At 48.0% G+C, this 19,388-nt stretch overlaps 1 protein-coding gene and 1 pseudogene across 1 annotated transcript; both read right to left on the bottom strand.

The window, feature by feature from the left end:
• Positions 1-767: 767 nt before the first annotated feature.
• Positions 768-2,192, bottom strand: LOC144164706 (uncharacterized; annotated as a pseudogene).
• A 920-nt stretch (positions 2,193-3,112) lies between these two features.
• LOC144164700 (uncharacterized) lies at positions 3,113-18,986 on the bottom strand. Its single transcript, XM_077695005.1, has 5 exons — positions 18,632-18,986; positions 17,946-18,047; positions 17,213-17,316; positions 4,707-4,876; positions 3,113-3,495 (listed from the first exon to the last, which is right to left on the bottom strand). The coding sequence occupies exons 4-5, from the start codon at positions 4,717-4,719 to the stop codon at positions 3,113-3,115; spliced, it is 396 nt and encodes a 131-aa protein (XP_077551131.1). The 5' UTR covers positions 4,720-4,876; positions 17,213-17,316; positions 17,946-18,047; positions 18,632-18,986.
• Between the last annotated feature and the right edge of the window lie 402 nt (positions 18,987-19,388).

Here is a 19,388-nt window from a genome sequence, read left to right as displayed (position 1 = left end):
TCTTGTGCAGGTTAGTTCTCCACTTACACAGAACTGCTTCCACATGGCCCTGTTGGTTGCAGCACCATCACACACAATTGCATCGACGAATACTCCTGCATCCTCAAGCAGCACAATAGCTTTCACTACTAGCTGTGCGAGAACTGTCCCTCTTGTTGGTCCTTTGCTTGCGAACACAGCGACTGGCTGAGAGTAACTATCACCGAACGCACGAAAGGTGAAGACCAGTCCATGATCCGCAAGTTCATCCGAAGAGCTTGCCGCTTCACCAAAGTCCGCAAATCCTGCATACGTCATTGTCTTAGCGCTTACTCTCATCTCTTTCCTTACTTGAATTTCATCGAAAACCAATATGCCATGACGCTCCGAGCATGACTTTGTGGCTATCTTCTTCTTGAAGGCCGAAAAAAAACGAGTGTCAAATCCACATTTGACCCGAAGCATTGACAGGTATTTCCGTACCGTGGTCACACAAGGTAGCGGCAAGATCTCATTGTCTCGTAGAAAAGAGTACCCAGATGGGCTTCTAATATGCAAAAGCAAGCATATCAAAATCCAATGCTCAGTGTATCGTCTGCTCTTCTTGCTTCGGCATTTGGCAGCCGACACACATTCCTTAATTAATTCCACTTGAGGTGCAGGCAGCTTCAGTGCCCCCAGCTTTTCGTTAAGCACTTCCGTAGACATGCTTTGCATCTTTGCTTGGGCCTGCTTCAGCTCTTCACTAAGAACCTTCAAACGTTTCAACAGGCGTTCTTTGGACCTTTTCAGTGCATTCCTTGCTCTGCGGAAAGCAAGCATTCTGTCACTATTTGGTACAGATGAGAAACGAAAGCGCTTGGTGGGTTTGGTTCCACTTCTTTTGTCCATCTCCCTCTTCTGACGAATACGGAGTGTGTCAGATAAACTTGAGCACCACTTGCATGTGCTGTTGTTCCCACGAACAAGAAGGGGGCACTTTTTGTGTCGCCACCGATTGCATACATCGACAGATGCGCTCTCTGGATGTGCCAGCGGATACACACTTGTCTTTGGCCCTCCGCCACAGACAGGCATCTCATGCAAGCTTTGCAGAAACGTCTTGACATCTTCCGTTGTAGCAACATCATCCCGGATGTGAAACGCATCGACTGATACGCGCCTTCCCATCACAACTACAGACACCTGCATATTCTGGTCAATGTCAACAACCTTTGTTGTGACCAAATGACTGCTCTCCGCAGAACTGGCGGCGTGTGTGCTCAGTCCGCGCAGCTTTGGACTTGTGCTCCACTGCATCTCTGTAAAAGCAACGTTTCGGATTCCATCCGTGTCCCGCCTGTGATAGCCCCATGATATAGACGGAAGAACTGCGGAGGCTGATAGCTCGAACAAGTTGTTTAAAACTTGTTGACGAGACCCCTCGGCTGACGGAATGACTTCCGGAGCGCCAACCTCGAAGGGAGCCGCATCGGTGCTTTCACTGGATGAAGGTCCTGCATGATCAAGGTCACTGTTCTTGGGATCAACTGCTTCTTCAGCATTCTCGGTCCTATCAGCCCGATGAAGGCGCTTTTGCCTAGGAACGTCGGCAGGCTGCCTGACCGCTGGTCTCTTCCGATGTTTTACCAGTTTGGAGAGGTGTGCTGGACAATCAGGAAATATCGATGGCACTGCGTCGTCAGATAGGCATGCTCGACGTGGGGTACTCACAAGGACGTTCCCGTTGTACTCAGCCGTCCAGGTCTTTGAGACAAAGCGGGGCTCGAAATGTCGCTCGCACACGTGGTCCGACGCTTGAAGGATCCGATCCTTCCGCGGAATGGCATGTCTCCAAAGTTTCAGGCGAGCTTCGTCTTTCGGGGCCGAAAACAGGGAAAACTTTTGCTGGCAGGACTTGTAACCGGTATTACACCATGGTACAAAGCACTTTCTTCCCATTGTCGAAAGACATATGCGCTGACAAGTCGAAAACACGACACCTGAGAATTCACCACGACCAACAGTGAAACGCGCGCGCGCGCGAGAGGAGAAACGCGCAGCGATCGCGGCCCGCTAATGGCCCGCAGTGCGCCACCGCCCTCTCTCGGAGGCACGCGAACTACGGTCGTTAACTCGATGCGCCCGCTCCTTTGGGGGAGCCGCGCATTCAGTCACCTTAACTATCTAACACCATGGTCCTACCTAAGTGGTACGTGCCTTCCTGCATGGTACTAACCAAAGCACTTGGGTGTTTCTCCCAATAACCATTCTCGAAACACTGCTTTGCAAATCAATGATTACGGCGCACAAGTTTCGGTTAATGCTTGATGTGCTGATGTGAAAGGTATGTGGTCAAATGGTCTCTACCATCTGCACAGCCACTTTGGGCAGTTCCCCAACAAATGACAGGGCACACAGAACTCTTTATTTCAACCTGTTCGATCTTGCCAGAACAGCAAAATTTTGATTTAACAAAGGCAATGAAATGATTTTTTGTTTAGGTACAATACGATTCTTTGGTACTGTTACTCATGCCCTTGACACTTTTATGATTTGTAGGCTAACATACAGGATAACAGATGACACTGGCTAGTTGTAGGTTAACATACAGGACAACAGATGACACTGGCAAGCTTCGCTAGAGAAAGTGTTACCCGCCGTGCATTAGCCCAGTGGAGTACGAAGCCGCGCATAGGTTCAAGTACTCACATGCGGTAGGTAGACTCCAGCTATCCAAGTCAGGCTTTATTGCCTTGCAGATACAGGGCATAAACCTGACAACACGCCTGTTGCTAAAGGGGAGACAAGGGCTCCGTTAGGTCGCTCAAGTTGCGGGGACTCAGACCTCGATATCTGTCACCGCAGCCGCACGAAGGGGAGTGGAGGGATTCCCTTGCGACCAGTCCCGATCGAATCTCCGAGCAGAGTCCCAGTGGAACTCTCCCGCATGCTGCTCATCAGCTCGGGCAGAGAGGAGGTCTGCCCCAGCGGTTGGAGAGAGGGTGGCGCGAGAGAAGGTGACAAACTGGTCCTCCTTCCTCAGTGCACACACTCACAGCAAGCCAGTACAGCGCGCATCACATGGGGTCATGAACCCACCGACAGGCAATCCAAAAGTAAAAAATGAATGCGGCATCTCCTCTGACCTACTTTATTGAAGTTTAATCAGGTCCCCTTTGTCGGCACTGTCTCCGCTGTGCTCCAACCTCACCGGGGTTTCCCTGGCCACCTCCATCCGCTCCGGGCCTTCCTCCTCCGCCACCGCCTCCAAGGTCTCGCAAAGGGCCGGTGGCAGGGCCAGGTCCTCGCCGAAGAGCACTGCCTCAGCGACCCAGGAAGTGGCCCGCCGGACCTCCGCTGTGATAGCTGCAGTAAAGGATGGATCGGTCGCCAGGGCTCCCACCACCAAGTTGATAACACTTGGCAGGGTGGCCCTGACGAACTGGTCGGCCAACGCCAGGTCAAGGGTGGCGAGCAGGACAGGGGGGCCACCAGCAGGGATGCCCCAACCACATGCAGGAGCCGGAATCAGGGCTGGAGGCAAACACAAGGATCCCTGCAGATTGGAATTCTATTCCATGTGCATGTGCACATCAATGTCAGTTTGTGTGTCTCTACCATCCGCACAGCCACTTTGGGCAGATCCTTGACAAATGACAAACAGTTCAGCACGATGTCAGCCATATACAGTTAAATCTCGATGTAACAAACTCCAATGTAACGAACCCCGGAATTTTTCGTAACCTCAAGTGTATGCACACCACGTATTTTCACCCTCGGTGTAACGAAGTCTCGTTTGCCGAAATTTCTTTGTAACGAAGTTTCATGGAGAACTAGGCATGAAATTTTAGTTGAAGAAGATTTCTAGAGATGCAAGTGCCGAAACGGGGTCTCACTAAAACGCGAACGGCGACACGGGCCACCCAATGCCGTGAATGCAGCAAGCCACGGACCGTGAGCGAGCTCCTTGCCTACAAACTGCGTGGCGCGCATACACTGCTAGCGCACTGTTTCTGTTTCTTTCGGAGCTTAATCGTCTACGCGGGCCTCAGCATGAACCGCATGGAGCGTTTTCTTCCCGCAAAAATGCACCCTGCAAGCCACAAGTGCGCTGACGCAGCCGCGGAGACCACCCGCGCGATGCCAGTAGACCCAGCGACCGCTTCTAACCGCTCGCTGAATCGCAACTCAAGGGGCAAACGAGAGGGGCATGCGAGAAAAAAAAAAGCGGATAACATAGGCGAAATTTTCACTGCAAAACGTCATACCTTCTGAGGAAAGGGGTTAGAAAAGGGGTTAGGGGTGGGGCCCAGTTTCCGCACTTCGGACCTGTGTACGTATGGAGGGTACGAGTGCCTGCAAGGTGGGCACATGTTTCATGGGTGGCTGGGAAGCTCTGGTATCATTCCCTTCCTTCTCCACGTCGTAGTTTTCACTAAGTGTCAGTGATGTAGTGAGCCTGTAATAATCCCTTGAGCTGTACGCTTTGTTCAGTATGACTGCACACAAACTGTGTCTGCATATTGTCTAGGCACAGCTAGGGCCCAACAGCACAGGAGGCATTCCCCTGTGTGCACAGTTCATGGTGGTCTGACTCTTACATATATTAAACAAAGAGTGAGGGAGAGCTGTTCTCTGAAAACAAGTGTGGGCTTTGTCCTGTGAACCTGCAGACACAACAGCAAAATTTTTCAAGCCATGCATTTGTCAGGGCACGAGAGAATCACCGCCTGAGAATCACTCACAGCACTCCTTCATTCTGCTTCTTTGCTGCTTTGAGGCTCTCCTGTTGGCAGCAAGGCTTGTGGTGCATCATTGGAAGTGTCTCATGGAGGCAGTGCCCCCATCTTCAGCAGCCCCCCCAGCAGTGCTGAAGAGGACCAGCCCTCACTGGAGGTGCACGGCATCCCTCCACCTGCATAACCATCAAATTTCGTGACAGGCAGGACTCACGGAAGCACAGACTGAACACATCTGCCCCCACAGTGAGCTGCTGTGCATGTAGTTGCTGTGCATGCAGCTGCTGTGCTGTGCCAGAGATCATTTGAGCATAAAACGCAGGGGGTGAAATTCACAAGCCATTCATAGAACATGCAAGGAAGGTCTGGAGATTTTCTAATGCTGGAAAAAACTCGTGTCAACTTATTTTACAGCTTCTGCAGCCAACTAAGGTCTACTGCAAACAGCCGAGTCCTACACTCTACAAACTGTTTGTCCCATTGATGACTGGCTCTGGGAACATGTTATAGGTATAAAAAAGGTAACTTGGCTTACGTGCCCACACATTGTGGGGTCTGCCCTGGTGCTCCACATTTCAATAGAGCTCAAATTCCAAGGAGAAGTAAGTGACAGAAAGATTGTGAGCTTTTACATCAAGAAGAAAGGTGATCACTGGGCAAGCAGTACTTCCGTTTCGTTGTATGAAGCAGAAAGGGACTCATTTAAATGTTGGCTTGGGTGGCGCAGGATGTTTCGCATTATCATGTGCATATGCTGTAGTCTGTACTGGGTGGGGGAAGGCGTTATTGGTGTGACATAGTGGCACAGGCAGACGTGAGTGGGTAAAGCCCCACTCTTCCCAGAATGCCTCCAAGCTTATGCATATGCCATGAGTTTCAGCGCAGGAATGGGCAACCCAGCTGAAATGATGAAGAATGCCTCCCGAAATAAAATCATGGATACAATTGAACACAGATACAGTAATCCCTCGTTCTAACGCAATCGCTTGACTCGAATAATCACTTCAGTAGAAATTTCTTCTAATCCCAACCCGAACACATACATTTTAGGCTGCATTACTCGAAGCTCACGAAAACCTTAACGCGCTTAGAGCAAAGTGGCGAGCGAGTTGCAAAGCGGCGGCGACTCAGTGGCGAGTCAGGCTGTTAACATGGCAGGTCAATGCAAGCTGGTTTTCCCGGTGATTTTCTCGAGCCGGTCATGCCTGATTCGCCCCGTCCGACTTTAGACAAACGGTCCAAATGCATGATAGGGCCACTGAATTTTGTTCCTAGACATTGGGCAATGGCGTGGACGAGATGGTGTGCAAACACTGAACCTCGTTCCATAGAATCAGCAGTGTCATCGACAACAGGGCGTCAAAAAAACTCTTGTGTCGCAAACTTAATCGCTGCACAGCTCGGGAAAAGACTGCCCAGTGATCATGAAAAGTTCCTAGTGCAAAACCGGTCGGTTTTCATGATTGCACTGAGTACCCACAATGAACGGTTAATCGTTTTTTTTACCTCAACAAACACAACCTCAAACTCGAGCCACTGCAATTACGGCGCTTTCCAGCGCAAAACTCTCGTAACGTTCAGTGATGCCCGCACTCCCCCTATAAAAGTGGCCACTGCCACTTTTATGTGCAGTGACCACAGTGTCATGCAATGCTTTGCCAAATTGGAGCAGGGGTGGCTCGCACCCAGCAAGAACTTGAAACAGCCAAAGCTACCTGCCTTTTTTGCACCTGAATAAAGTTTTGCTTCACTGAATACATTGTGCTTTGATTCTCCACAGCTGTGCGCAATTAAAGATCAAATGCTTTAGCTTTTCTTGAGCTGTCACTTATATTGAAACACTGCTTATAACAAAATTTTTGGCGGTCCCGCTGACTTCGTTATAACGAGGGACTACTGTATATCAAACTCCCAGAGAATCGTGAAAAAGTTCGATATATCAATAATTCGAAATATAAAATATGCCCATCTGAAGCTTACCTGAAAGCTCCGCGCATCTCAGAGCTTTTCAAAGTTGCGACAAGCAGTAGCTTACCAATTTGTTCCTGACAGCACAGAAAATTCAAACCACAGTGCAGCGAACACAGAACTTTATTTAACATGGAAAAAGTCTGGGAGATTCACTTGTGTTCCTCTTTCGTGTCATAAAGTTCACTAGACTGTCGTTAAGCTTACTAACAACGTTCAAATGAAAAAGTGTGGTGCACGCTGCGCCACAACAGTGCCAAACCTGAACACTGATGCAAGCTCGGCTGCAATAGCTCCAGCGTGCAGTCAAGTTTGCCGAGCGAGCGCAGCGCCATCTACCGCGCCTCCGCGCAACACTGGGTAGGCCGAGCCTCATCGTCCTGGCCAGCCGCCTGCTTTACAGACTGTGCCCGCGCCCTTGCAAAGGCGTCTATCAAGTGGTTAGGTGCGCTATAAGTGGCTTAAGTTTGTGGGATACGCTGCAATGTCGACAGGATGGAGTGTTATCGACTGAGAGGCGTTAAAAGAAACAAAGCCCAGAAGGAAAGCTACCGCCTTCGCTGCCCTGAATCGTCCGAGTTGGGAAGGCTGGTCACAGCCTCACGGGCGGCACATGTCTCCGTGAAATTTTTAGAAAATACAACGGCGATGACTACCAAGCAGATTACATGCTGCTGTCAAAGTAAAGTATATCGGTTTGCCAGCTGTTAATAGTCGTAAGCTTACAATAAATTGGTTGGTTTCTCTGCATCGTGCATGCGTCTTCCGCGGTGTTTATAATGAAAATTCATGCGGCACGTAACACTCAGCCGTATTTTAATTGCAAGAGAACTAATTGATGGCTGCAACATCTCACCCCTTTTATGGAAAAAATATGATTGTTTTTAAACAAAGTAGCGCCATTTGTTTGAAAATAAGCTGTCAAAAAGTCGAAATACCTACGTCAGTACAAGATATATAAAAGCAATGCATGTGGGATTTTTGCACTGCAAATAAATGCTGTTCAATAAAACAAAGTCGTTTTAACGGGGCTCACAACAGCAACATCAGTGAACAATAAAAAATAAACGGAGTTTATGATTATTCTAATATTTGGAGGCCCTGCGTACCCCGTAAAAAGGAAGAGGTAGTCTTAAATCGTTCACGGGCATTTCCTGGCGGGCTTGCAGCGAAACCCGTGTACGTTGTGAATGTATTCATAAAATAAATGCGTGTTACCACCACCACCACGGAAAAGGAGAGGTTGAGTAATTCCTTTCGCTCATGAGGCAATACTGCTTCACCTCGTTCGCGGAGCAAGAAAACGTGCTCGCTCCGTGATATCGGGGTGGGACGAACTGGCACCAGCGGAAACGAACTGTCAGGGGAGAGGAGCAGGGCGCATTCTGGGAATGTTTGGCGATAATTCAAGCCATGAAATTGAAAATCGTCGTCAGGTTCGTTTTCCTGCCACAGCGGCCGCTTTTCCGATAAAGGCGAAAAGCGAAAACGCCCGTGTGTTCGAGATTCCGGAAACGTGAAAGATCCCCAGGTAGTCACAATGGACCTCTCCCGGGGTACGTCACGCAGCGGCCGTGACGTCACGGAAAGCGCACGTGCTGGGTGTGGCCGGGAGGGTGGTTGGCAATACATTCGGACCGGCGCGCGGGGCGTATGCAGTGGGGCTGCATTAGCCGCGCGCAAAAGTGGAATTTTTGTTTACGTGTTGGCTTTTCTGATGCCAGCGGGCTGCTGTGCTCTCGGCTACGCAAATCTTGCGAGCAAAATCAGCGGCATCAGACTTTTCGGAATCCCCGAAGCGGTAAATTCGGCGTGTATTGTGGATGCGCGCAATGTGCCGAAGAGGCTGGCAGCCAAAGCAGCGACATGGTCTGCTCTTACTCGTAGCAACATTTCCCATTCTCGAACTTCTGCTGCCCGTGTGTACGAGATTTCGGCGCACGTTAAAGATCCCCAGGTGGTCAAAATTAATCCGGAGCCCTCCACTACGGCGCGCCTTATCGCCTGCGTTGCGTCGGTGCGTTAAAACCCTATAATCAATCAATCAATTAATCGAACTTCTGCTGTTCTCCAAAGCGCAGTCATACCGTCTACATTGGCAGTCCGCGCTGATTCGTGCCATGATGCTGTTTATCAACCATCTGCTACCATGCAGCACCAGCAGAAATTTGGTCAAGTGAAATAGTGCCGGGGGTAGGGGGCACACGGAAATTTTCTTGCTGCGAAATATTGTCATGTTTTGAGGAGGTAGAGCCCTGTATTAAAAACACGAATGCCTAACCTGCTTAGGCGACACGAAATAAATGTTTCGACGAGGGATCGCGATAGCCGCCTGCCGCCAGATCGACGACAAGTTTGGTCTTATGGGGGGCTCTGTTCAAGACGAACGAAATTCATTGCTTGTAAGTGCAATAAATTTTTACCTTTAACAATTATATTCTGCCTCGAGGATGCGGCAACACAGAGATGCTTACCGTGCTCACATATAGCATCGTGCCTTCGGCGCGAGATGGGCAGCTCACGCGACTCGAAAAATGTGTTTGCCCTAAGCGAACAGACTCAGTGAATGTATTCTTTTGTTGCGGTCTCCCGACGCTTTCGTATTCAGCGGGCGTACAAAGACACTAACTTTAACTATCATGAAATAATGACTACCGAAAATTATTTCAGTGCACTGTCGCAAGCTATGCGCACTAACCATATGTGGCTGCTATGTTACTCACACAATGAGGATGAACCGTTTCGCGATTTCACTGGGGAAAAAGGTAAGAAAACAATCGGTCAATCACGTAGAGAACGACATCATTGCAATGTTTTTATTGGAATAATTTTTGGCTGTTGCTCTTCATATTTTTGTTTAGTTGCTGCTTATTTTACTTTTTAATCCTTTCATGCTTTACCTTTCCTTTTTCCCCTCGACATGAAATCGTGTGTACGCCACTGTCTCCGGGCGACGCAAAGAGACCAAGAACAGGGAGCATATACGTACGCTGCCTGAGGCACCGCGCTTAGCTTAATTGAGACCTCGAAATCAACAATGAATTAGCTCTTCTTGGCATGTGTCCGAACACAAAGAATCTTAAAAAAAACATTCTTGGAATGCGTTGCAACAGCACCAACCTTCAGAATGACTCGTTTAGGCTGTCGCGCACAGATTATCCGAAAGCGTCGCCCTTCAGTTGACCGCACGCTAAACGAAACTGTTGCGGAGGTTGTAAATGCGGACAGCTACATGGAGGTGCGACGGGCACAGCTAGGATAGCTAGACCCCCACCCGCAATGTGGGCGGCCAGTGACGGCCCGAACCAACGGCGCATCGTTCCTTTCGGGCGCCGCGCGGCCAGGCCGGGCCGTCGAAGCAGGCGCGTTCTGCCAACCGCCACCGCACTTCGCCGCCGCGAGCAGGCGCCACCCGTCGCGCACGTGCGCTTCGTGACGTCACGTTGTTTACATACAGGGAGAGGTCCATTAATCACGATCCCTCCACTACGGCGCGCCTCATAGCCTGTCGGGCGTCGGCGGGTTGAACCGCACAATAAATCAATCGAAAATCACCGCCAGTTCGTTCGCAAATCTCGATGCTTCGCACCCGCCTGATACACATTGGAGCCCACGTATTTAAGGTAATTATACTTGCTTTGAAGTCAATGCTCTAGCACGTAGCGCAGCGTACAGACCGCACTACACCCAAACAATCGATCCTGTGAGACGGAGCACCGTACTCGCAAAACCACGGTGGTCCGATTTCAAGAATACAAACAAAACGGCTTCTCTCCAATGCTGTGAACAGCTAATTAATTTGTGCTTTCTAGCTGAAACACAAATTCACTTGAAAAAAACAATGTGGAAACGTGAAAACGCGCGCACGAAATGCTCCACCTGGTTCTGGCTATGCTGGGAAGTCAATATCACTTGACCCCTTCCTCCGTACTCGTAGTCAACAGTTCAGTCCTTCAGTCTATTCCTAGCCCGGTGCGGTAGAATTACTGCCGTATGTTTTAGTTAATATAAAAGTTAAAAATTGCGTATTCTACATTTCATCCGGTGCCGCCAATCAGGAGCGCAACCGAAACACGAGCACGCTGGCGAGCGGCGGCCGACTCAGTTTTTTTCTTTCTCCCCGATGGCGGCGCTGGGTGTCGCGGCTCAGTGTCGCCCTCTGTTCACTGCACGGCGCCTATAGGAGCTCGGGAGCATTGTCAGGGCCACTAATCGGGCTCGCTTCTTCAGCATCGGTGATGTCCGCATCGGCACTTACGGCAGAGCATTCGATATATCGAATGTGCCCATGATCAAGAGTTCAGCACACGTGCACAACAGAGCTATACTTTTGCACAGTTTTACAAGGGGATGTTCAGACTGTTCAATATAGACGACAATTTGATATACCTGTGTTTGATACACCTGTGTTCGACTGTATACCAGTGGTATAAGATAAATGAAATTTTAACATGAATGCCACCATTTAAATTTGGCTAAGGGGACAACATAGACTACATGATGGGGGGGGGGAGGACAACTTATGTATGAGTGAGCAGTGCGCAGCTTATATTATGAGTGAGAAGTGCGCAGGAGAACTTATATTTTGAGTGTGCAGTGCGCAGTCGACCTGTTCGGACGTGCTTTTCTGGTGCTCCGACAACAGCGTGTTTCTGCAGTGAAGGACAGCGAAACGGCAGAGACAGCGGAGGACAGCCGAAGCTGAGTATTTACCTGCACGGTTTCTTTCTCGTTGTGTCGGGGTTTCAGCCGAGATGGCGCGTAGAAAGCTGGTACAGTGTAGTAGCTGTCCGCGGCACGTAGACGCAGAGGAGTTTCAGCGGGATGGCGGCGAGGCAGACGAAGGGGCAGGTACGTGTCGGTTATGCGTAGTGGTGTCGCGGCTAGAACGCGTAGAAGCGGATAACTCGGGGTTAGCTAAGCGGGTTGCAGAACTGGAGGCAGCGCTAAGTAACGAACGCGATGAACGGAGGGCCGTTGAGGGAAAGTTAGAAGCAGCTGAGAGGAAGCTAGAAAGGAGCGTCATTTCGCCAACAAATGACGACCACCTCGGCCCATGCAGCGAAGCGGAGGCATGCGCCGAGGTGACACCGGGGGTGGAAGCAACGAAAGGCAACAGCTACTCCCACGTGCTGCAAGATAGGACAGCAAAACCAGTCGATAACCCGGGTACCAGTAAAGAGCGGCACGTGGCAGATGATAGCGTGGTAATCATTGCGGGTGACTCTAACATGAAGAGGAGCGGCGCTGCCATAGTGGAAAGGGTAAAGGGGGATAAGCGTGTGAAGGTGGGGTGTTTCCCAGGTCAAACGATGCAGACGGTGATGACTGCAGCGAAGGGGCAGCTGGCCTTGTCTAGTAAAGCTAGAAACCTTGTGGTGATTGCCGCGGGGCTTAACGATGTTCTAAAGGGAGAGGAGGGTAAACTTGGCCAGGAGATAGCGAAGGGGGTAAAGGACCTGCGGGCGACGGCCCCAAATGTGAGCATTGCTGTCTGCACCGTGCCGGAGGTGATGAAGCAGGGCGTGCACACCGAACGGGTAGTACTCGCTGCTAACAGCGAGATCGTGAGGTGCGGCAGGGAACTTGGGCTTGAAGTGATAGACGTGAACAGGGTAGTGGGCAGCATCGGACATAGGCAAGCTTTTCAGTGGGACGGGATTCACTGCAGCCCCAGGCTAGGAAACGAGGTGGGGTGGCGCTTAGGTGGGAGAGCGGTAGCTTTTTTAGGGGGCCCCGCGCAGCTAAGGAAGGCAAACTAGGAGACAAAGGGGAAGCGAGAGACACATGCACACTCAACGCGGGGAGGCAGCCAGGCCTAGAGCTAAACGGAGAACCTACGGACGTAACTGAGAGCGTTGACAGAAGCCATTTAAGTGGAAACAATGGAGCAAACAACTCTGTAAACGACAAAAACAGACCCCGTAAGCGGAGAGGGAAAAACAAATGCAATAAATATTTAATCAGCTACATAAATATGCAGGGAGGCAGAAAGCCAGATAAGTGGGTGGAAATTCAAAAGCAACTTGAACGGGAAGGAATAGACGTGTACGCTTTAGCCGAGACTCACCTCCGGGACCTAGAAGCCCCACCTATCATAGACAATTATGTCTGGGAAGGTTGCAACAGGACCACAGGAATGAAGAAAGGGGGAGGTGTTGGCATGCTCATTAAACAAGGGACCGACTGGCAGAGAGTGCATGAAAGTTGTAAAGAGCATCTATGGGTTAGAGGCACCATAGAGGGGAAAAATACATGGTTAGGAGTGGTGTATCTGTGGACCGGAAGTAGTGCTAAGGAAGAAAATGAGGAAATGGTAAACTGTTTGAGAAGAGATATAAACGAGTTCAAAGATTCGGGCGAAATAATCATAGTTGGAGATATGAATGCCCATATAGAAGGTTTGGATGGATACACAGACCACAACGGTTCTCTAGTGATAGATCTATGTCAGGAAAACCGGCTTGTAATAGTAAACACGGAAAGCAAGTGTGACGGACAAATAACGTGGGAAAGCGGTAACAGGCAGTCCAGCATAGACTACGGTTTAGTATCCGAGACAGTATACGGAAGGCTGCGGGAAATGAGGATAGATGAAAATGGAACAGACAGCTTAGGAAGCGACCACAAGCGGTTTAGCTTGCACTTTGGAGGCGCAACCCGGACAAATGCAGAAATAGGTACAATAGGAGGAAATAATTTGAATAATGAGCAGTTAAAGATCATCGCTGATAGATTGGAAGATGAAATCAATAAATACCCAGGCAAAAATTGGGATTACGATGAAGTAATTGCGTTCATAAAGGGTAAGATTAATGAAGAAAAGGAACGAAACCGATGGAAAGGGAAGAGAAAGCCGAGAAGCTGGTGGAATAAGGAAATAAAAGAGGCTATCGACCAGCGAAGAAAGGCGTCGAGAGAACATAGAGAAGCAAAAAGAACTAGTATGGAACCGGAGGTAGTGAAGGAAAAGTGGGATGTCTACCGTGGGAAAAAACTAGAAGTGCAGAAAATGGTGCAAGCTAAGATCAAGCAGAAAAGCGAACAATGGATGGCAGAAATACGGAAGAAGGACAAAAGCGCATCCAAGAAGTTTTGGAACCATGTAAAATCACTAAGCTCAAAAAACGATAACCATCAAAAATTCCTGATTGATGAGGAGGGGGAACATTTAGAAGGAGAGCACGCGTTGGCGCATATTCATCGAGTGATTAGTGAGAAGTTTAGGATAATAGTGGTAGGGAAACCTGCACCGATAACATCAGCGCCACAAAAGACTGCGGAAAGGGAAATAAGTTTGAGCAACCTTGATTGGAAAAAAGCAGAGCAAAAGGTTTCCCCTCAGACAGCAGTGGGCCCGGACGGAATACCAATGCAACTGATAAACCTACTTGGACCTAAAAGTAAGGAATCGTTTATGAGGGCAATAGATAAGGTAATAGAAACCAAACAAGTACCAGAGGACTGGTTAGAAAGTAGGATGAATTTAATATATAAAGGCAGAGGAGACAAAGCCAGTATTGAGTCATACAGACCACTCACAGTAACGTCAGTGGTGTATAGATTCGTAATGCAGGCGATAAAATCAGAAATTCAAGCATGGATGGAAGAAAATGAAATACTTGGGGAACTGCAGAATGGATTTAGACAAGACAGGCGACTGGATGACAATCTGTTCGTGATAACGCAATGCATTGAAATTGCAAAAGCACAGAATAGACCACTATGGATTACGTTCTTGGACATTAAAGGGGCATATGACAACGTAAACAGAGAACGGCTGTGGAGAATGTTGAAACTCCAGGGATTAGATGACGAGTTAGTACAGTTCCTTAGAGCAATCTATAAAGACAATAGAGTGCACCTTACTTGGGAAGGACAGAAATGCACCCGGCAGGTCAACATCCATCGGGGACTGAAACAGGGATGCCCTTTGAGCCCAATACTGTTCATGCTTTACATGGCAGGGTTAGAAAAGAAACTGGAAGAAAGTCAAGTAGGGTTTAGCCTAACCCATATGCTGCAAGGCGAAGTGGTACAACAGCATATTCCGGGAATGTTATACGCAGACGACATTGTTCTTTTAGCTGATAACCAAAGCGATATGCAGCGGCTAATAAATATTTGCGGCCAGGAAGCCACTGACCTCGGGTTAAATTTCGGTGCAGAAAAATCAGGAATAATGGTTTTCAATGACGCTACCACCGACGTAGTGTCTATCCAGCAAGGCGAATTACCTAGAGTCAAGGAATATAAATATTTGGGAGTGTGGATAAACGAAGGGGATAGCTACTTAAGTACTCACGAGGAGCAACTTAAGGTTAAGGGAAAGCGAAACGCAGCTATAATGAAGCATAGAGCTCTGTGGGGGTATAACAAATATGAAGTAGTAAGAGGAATGTGGAAAGGAGTAATGGTTCCGGGTCTCACGTTTGCGAATGCTGTACTCTGCTTAAAATCAGACGTTCTATCACGCCTTGAAGTAAACCAGAGAACGGTAGGACGCCTGGCCTTAGGCGCGCATGGAAAAACAACTAACGAAGCAGTTCAGGGAGATATGGGCTGGGCGTCGTTTGAAGTTAGAGAAGCTCAGAGTAAAATATGCTTTGAGATGAGGTTGAGGACAATGGATCAACGAAGGTGGGCAGCTAAGGTTTTTAGGTACCTATACTTGAAAAGCGTGGACACGCAGTGGTTAAGAAAGACTAGAAGGCTAACGATGAAATACGGAAAGAACAGTGGGGAATCCAAAACAGCCAAGGTAACCAAAAAAGAGGCAAGGCAGATTGAAACGAATAAATGGAGGGAAAAAATGGAAGCCAAAACGTCGTTAGAGATGTACAGGGCTGAGAAGATGAACATCAGAAAGGAAAATTTCTACGATAATTCCCAGGGCAGTGCTTTGCTTTTTGAGGCTAGAGCAGGTTGCCTGCGAACTAAGAGTTTTGTGGGGAAGTATTCACAAAATGATGGGGTATGCGTGGTCTGCGGAAAAGAAACAGAAACTATGCGGCACATCGTGCTAGAATGTGAGGGTATCCATCCAAATCTACATGAAGGGAATATTGGGCTGTCAGAAGCCCTAGGATTTAAAGGTATCACAGAGGAAGTTAACTTCAAGGCTGTCGAGGGGACGAAAAGAAGATTAGAATGCTGGTGGACGAAAAGCAGAGAGGGGAATATTGCCTAGGACAGTTACCACTTGTAACAGGAAAAAAAAAGTATTTTGTGCCTAATAAGCTTTTTGTGCCTGCCCTAAGCAGCGCTAGTATTGAACCAAAAGTGTAAAACATAGGTATATTAGTCTTTTTTGGTAAGATGACATGTCATCACCCCGATACAAAGGGGAAACCAATAGAAATCATCATCATCATCATCATCATGCCGGCTATGCACCACAACCTTGAGTATTTTATTGTTTTGGCACTGATAGCAGTACTCCTTCAGTTAAAAGGACTCCAGTCATACCAGCAGACAAGTTCTTGTCTTGAATCCTTACTTAATAAATTTCATGCAGCTTTTTGGACACTAGCATGAGACTATGAAGAATCCATTGTGATGGTATGAGTCATGCAGTAACACTGGTAACGTGAATAACAGAGACTCAAGTACTCTGAAGGCCACTTCGAATTCAAAACTTAATTACTGAACTAACCTTACCAGCAGCCTCATCTGTTACCCCAACAGATTACGCCCTTGCTAACTGCCCATTAGGCATAACTGCTGGTACTTATGACTCAAGTTGAAATCACCACCAATTTGCATACCACCTAACAATTTACCAAGACCAGTTTGCAAACCTCCTCCATTTGTCACCACATAAACAAATAAATGTAACAGCAGTACGTCAATTCACTTTGGTATTCAAGATGACAACAGTGTTGAATTCTCAATGCTTATGTATGCCCTAGCTTGTGCGATCTCAAGAGCCAGTCAGAATGTGTCAACATACCTTCACAGTATGCCACTTTGTCCTTTTATAAACAAAGCTATTCTTGAGCCATTATATACTAATGACTATTGGCATCAGAAATGAAGACGCAGCAGCGAATGTGACTATTCCTTAGATTAGAGCAATGCGAAACAATTTCTCTCCACGCAGAAGGCTCATGATAAAAGAAGAAATGCATTGAATACCAGCTAAAAATTATTTTTGAAAATTGCGATACAATAACAAAGAAATAGAAGCGGACCCATTCATACATATTTCACAACTATGCACGCACCTGCATTCATACAAGCTTATCACTGCTTCTTTTCAAACTTCTATATGATATGCTACTCGCATGTATCTGATGCCCCAGCTGGTTTCATACCTTTTGCTTTTGCATATTTGAGTTTTTTTTTTTCTACCTCAACATACTGACGATCACACTCACATTTAGCTACATGCCTACATGTAGCTGCATGTTTTTATACCAACGGACTCAGAATTAGCCTCTAGATATGAGTGTGCACGTTGTTATGCGAATCTCCCCTTCAATATATATCGCAGAGTCAATGATACAACTGCACTGACATTTCCCAGCTTCGTTCACACTTGCCTTGGAGGTCCAGTTTTCTCGAAGGAGGTGTCAGCTCAGTAGTACATAGCACCAGGCACTCCTCCGAAAAAAGCAGAGCCCGTGGCTCTCTCCACATGCAAACCCTGTGGCAGGAAGTGCAACAGGGAACAGGCAAATCAATGCTCCTGAAAGGCAGCATGTCTAGATTAGCCTAACCTGTAGCTTACAAGAATACAGCATTACTTCATAAACGTAATAACTTTTAATGTCGACTACACCTCATTTTTTGCAAACGTGGAATGGTTGCTTGCTACAAGCTTGCTAAAAAAAAGTGGTTCTATCTAGAATGAAGACATGCATATAAAGCATTCGGTTCAAACGTAGCTATCATGGCATAGCAGAGACACAATAGAATAATCAGGCACAGGCAACAGCTATTCATTTCCATCGCTTTGTTATGGTAAACGAGACCACACTATTTTAGACAGGTGAAAATACACGTGTTCGTCATTCCAAAATGCCTAATACTCTTTCTGCCAAAGGTTACCAAAACGAGCTTCCCACATACAATTGTCAGCTAGATGGCCACTCATCCACTATCCTGTCTTTTCTGCCAGTCACAAGAGTACGAACCAGAGTACATACGCTGTTGGCTTCAGACGCCCGCTACAATAGCATGAACGTTCTAAATGCACTTTCATTGTTACTCCTGAGATGCATGTCTCCACAGGTCAATATAGTGGTTTACATAGAGCATCAGCCATTTGCCCACCATGGCAACAACATGCTGCTCTTCCCATCCTCCGGGACCAACGGTGGGACTGCATGGCGCCCTGGAGCACAGGCACCGCCACCTCCTTACACCAACCCATGCCTGCAAAGTGTACGTACCAAAGCCACACTTGCACTATGAGGTGTGCCGTAATGGAGGGGCAAGGGATAATGATACCACCAGGGCACCTTCAACATGCACCAGTGGACAAACATCAGGAATCAGCATCATGCAACGTGCCCTAATCAAGGGCTATAGTACACTGCAGGTTGGAATGAAGCATCATGCCTAATATCGATCAAATGTTTGCTCTCACTGAATCACAGGAATATATGCCACAGCAAACTACACAGGCTGAATGTACAGCTGGTCCCCTTGTTAGTAGTCAACGGGAGCATTGTGCTGGCAAATAACTGAATGTTCAACTTTGGCAGCAATTCGAGTTTACAACGTTACGGGCCCTGAAAATAAAGTCGCGGATTGCCACTGATGTTGTTGCGCCAAAATTCTATAGCAGTGGCCTGCCACAGTTTGCCCCCGCGTATCAATTTCAGCTATCAAAGCATCCCCTCAGCAAGTTTTGCACGTAATGGCAATAAACTTGAGTAAATTCACTGCTGACTACTACTATCGCGTATACAAACACGACACTGTTGAAATAAGGAAAATAACTGCGTTGTGGTTACCTGCTTGATCCATCGCTTTGTGGTCTGGCAATGTGCTAATTCGCCTAGCTATTCATACTAAAAAGAACTAGTGTGCGATAACGCAATGCTGCAAGCGAAGCGCCAACATAGAAACATTTCACGCACACACGCGCGTGAAGCATGAAATTGCCGTGAAAAAAAAAAAAAAAAAAACGGGTGCATGAATACTGCGCATCAGAAAGTGGTGATATCGTTTTCTTTGCTGGCTTACGCAACTACAGCACATGCGTCCGCGAACGCAGCTCACGCCAGGATCCCTTCGAGAAACATATGACTACTGAACCGAACTAGCTTTTGGCCGTTCCGAACATCCTAACGGCACGTGATGACAACCTACTGACCGGGGGAGTGACGGGCGAGTTAAGTATTTGCGGGGAGGTTTCGGGTAAGACTTCTACGGCGAAATACATTTGATAGCACCTCTTGCATGGAGCCAGCGCTGAACAAGGCGCATCCGCGCGCGGGCGGTGCGAGCAGGGAAACGCTGTAAACGCACCAGGCTAGGGAAAATCTAGGGCTAGGCTGGCGTTGGTGGTCAGGCACTCGCCCACGCACTCGCCTTTTGTCGCTGTCCCGTCTTGTCAACGCATTCCCGCTCGTACAAAGCGCCAAGACTGCCACAACCCGATGCACCTTCGAGCTCTCTTCAAATGAAGCACACAATGGCTGAAACAACTGGCTGACTCAAGATTCCTGACGGCTTCAATATTAAATGTGAATGCAAAAAGTAAATGTG

Source organism: Haemaphysalis longicornis, unplaced genomic scaffold (genome assembly GCF_048455015.1).
Source record: "Haemaphysalis longicornis isolate Haplotype H1 unplaced genomic scaffold, Haemaphysalis longicornis Haplotype H1 scaffold_135, whole genome shotgun sequence".
Taxonomy (NCBI): Eukaryota; Metazoa; Arthropoda; class Arachnida; order Ixodida; family Ixodidae; genus Haemaphysalis; species Haemaphysalis longicornis.
Note: the sequence above shows the minus strand (reverse complement) of the source record. Positions and strands in the feature narration are given on the sequence as shown.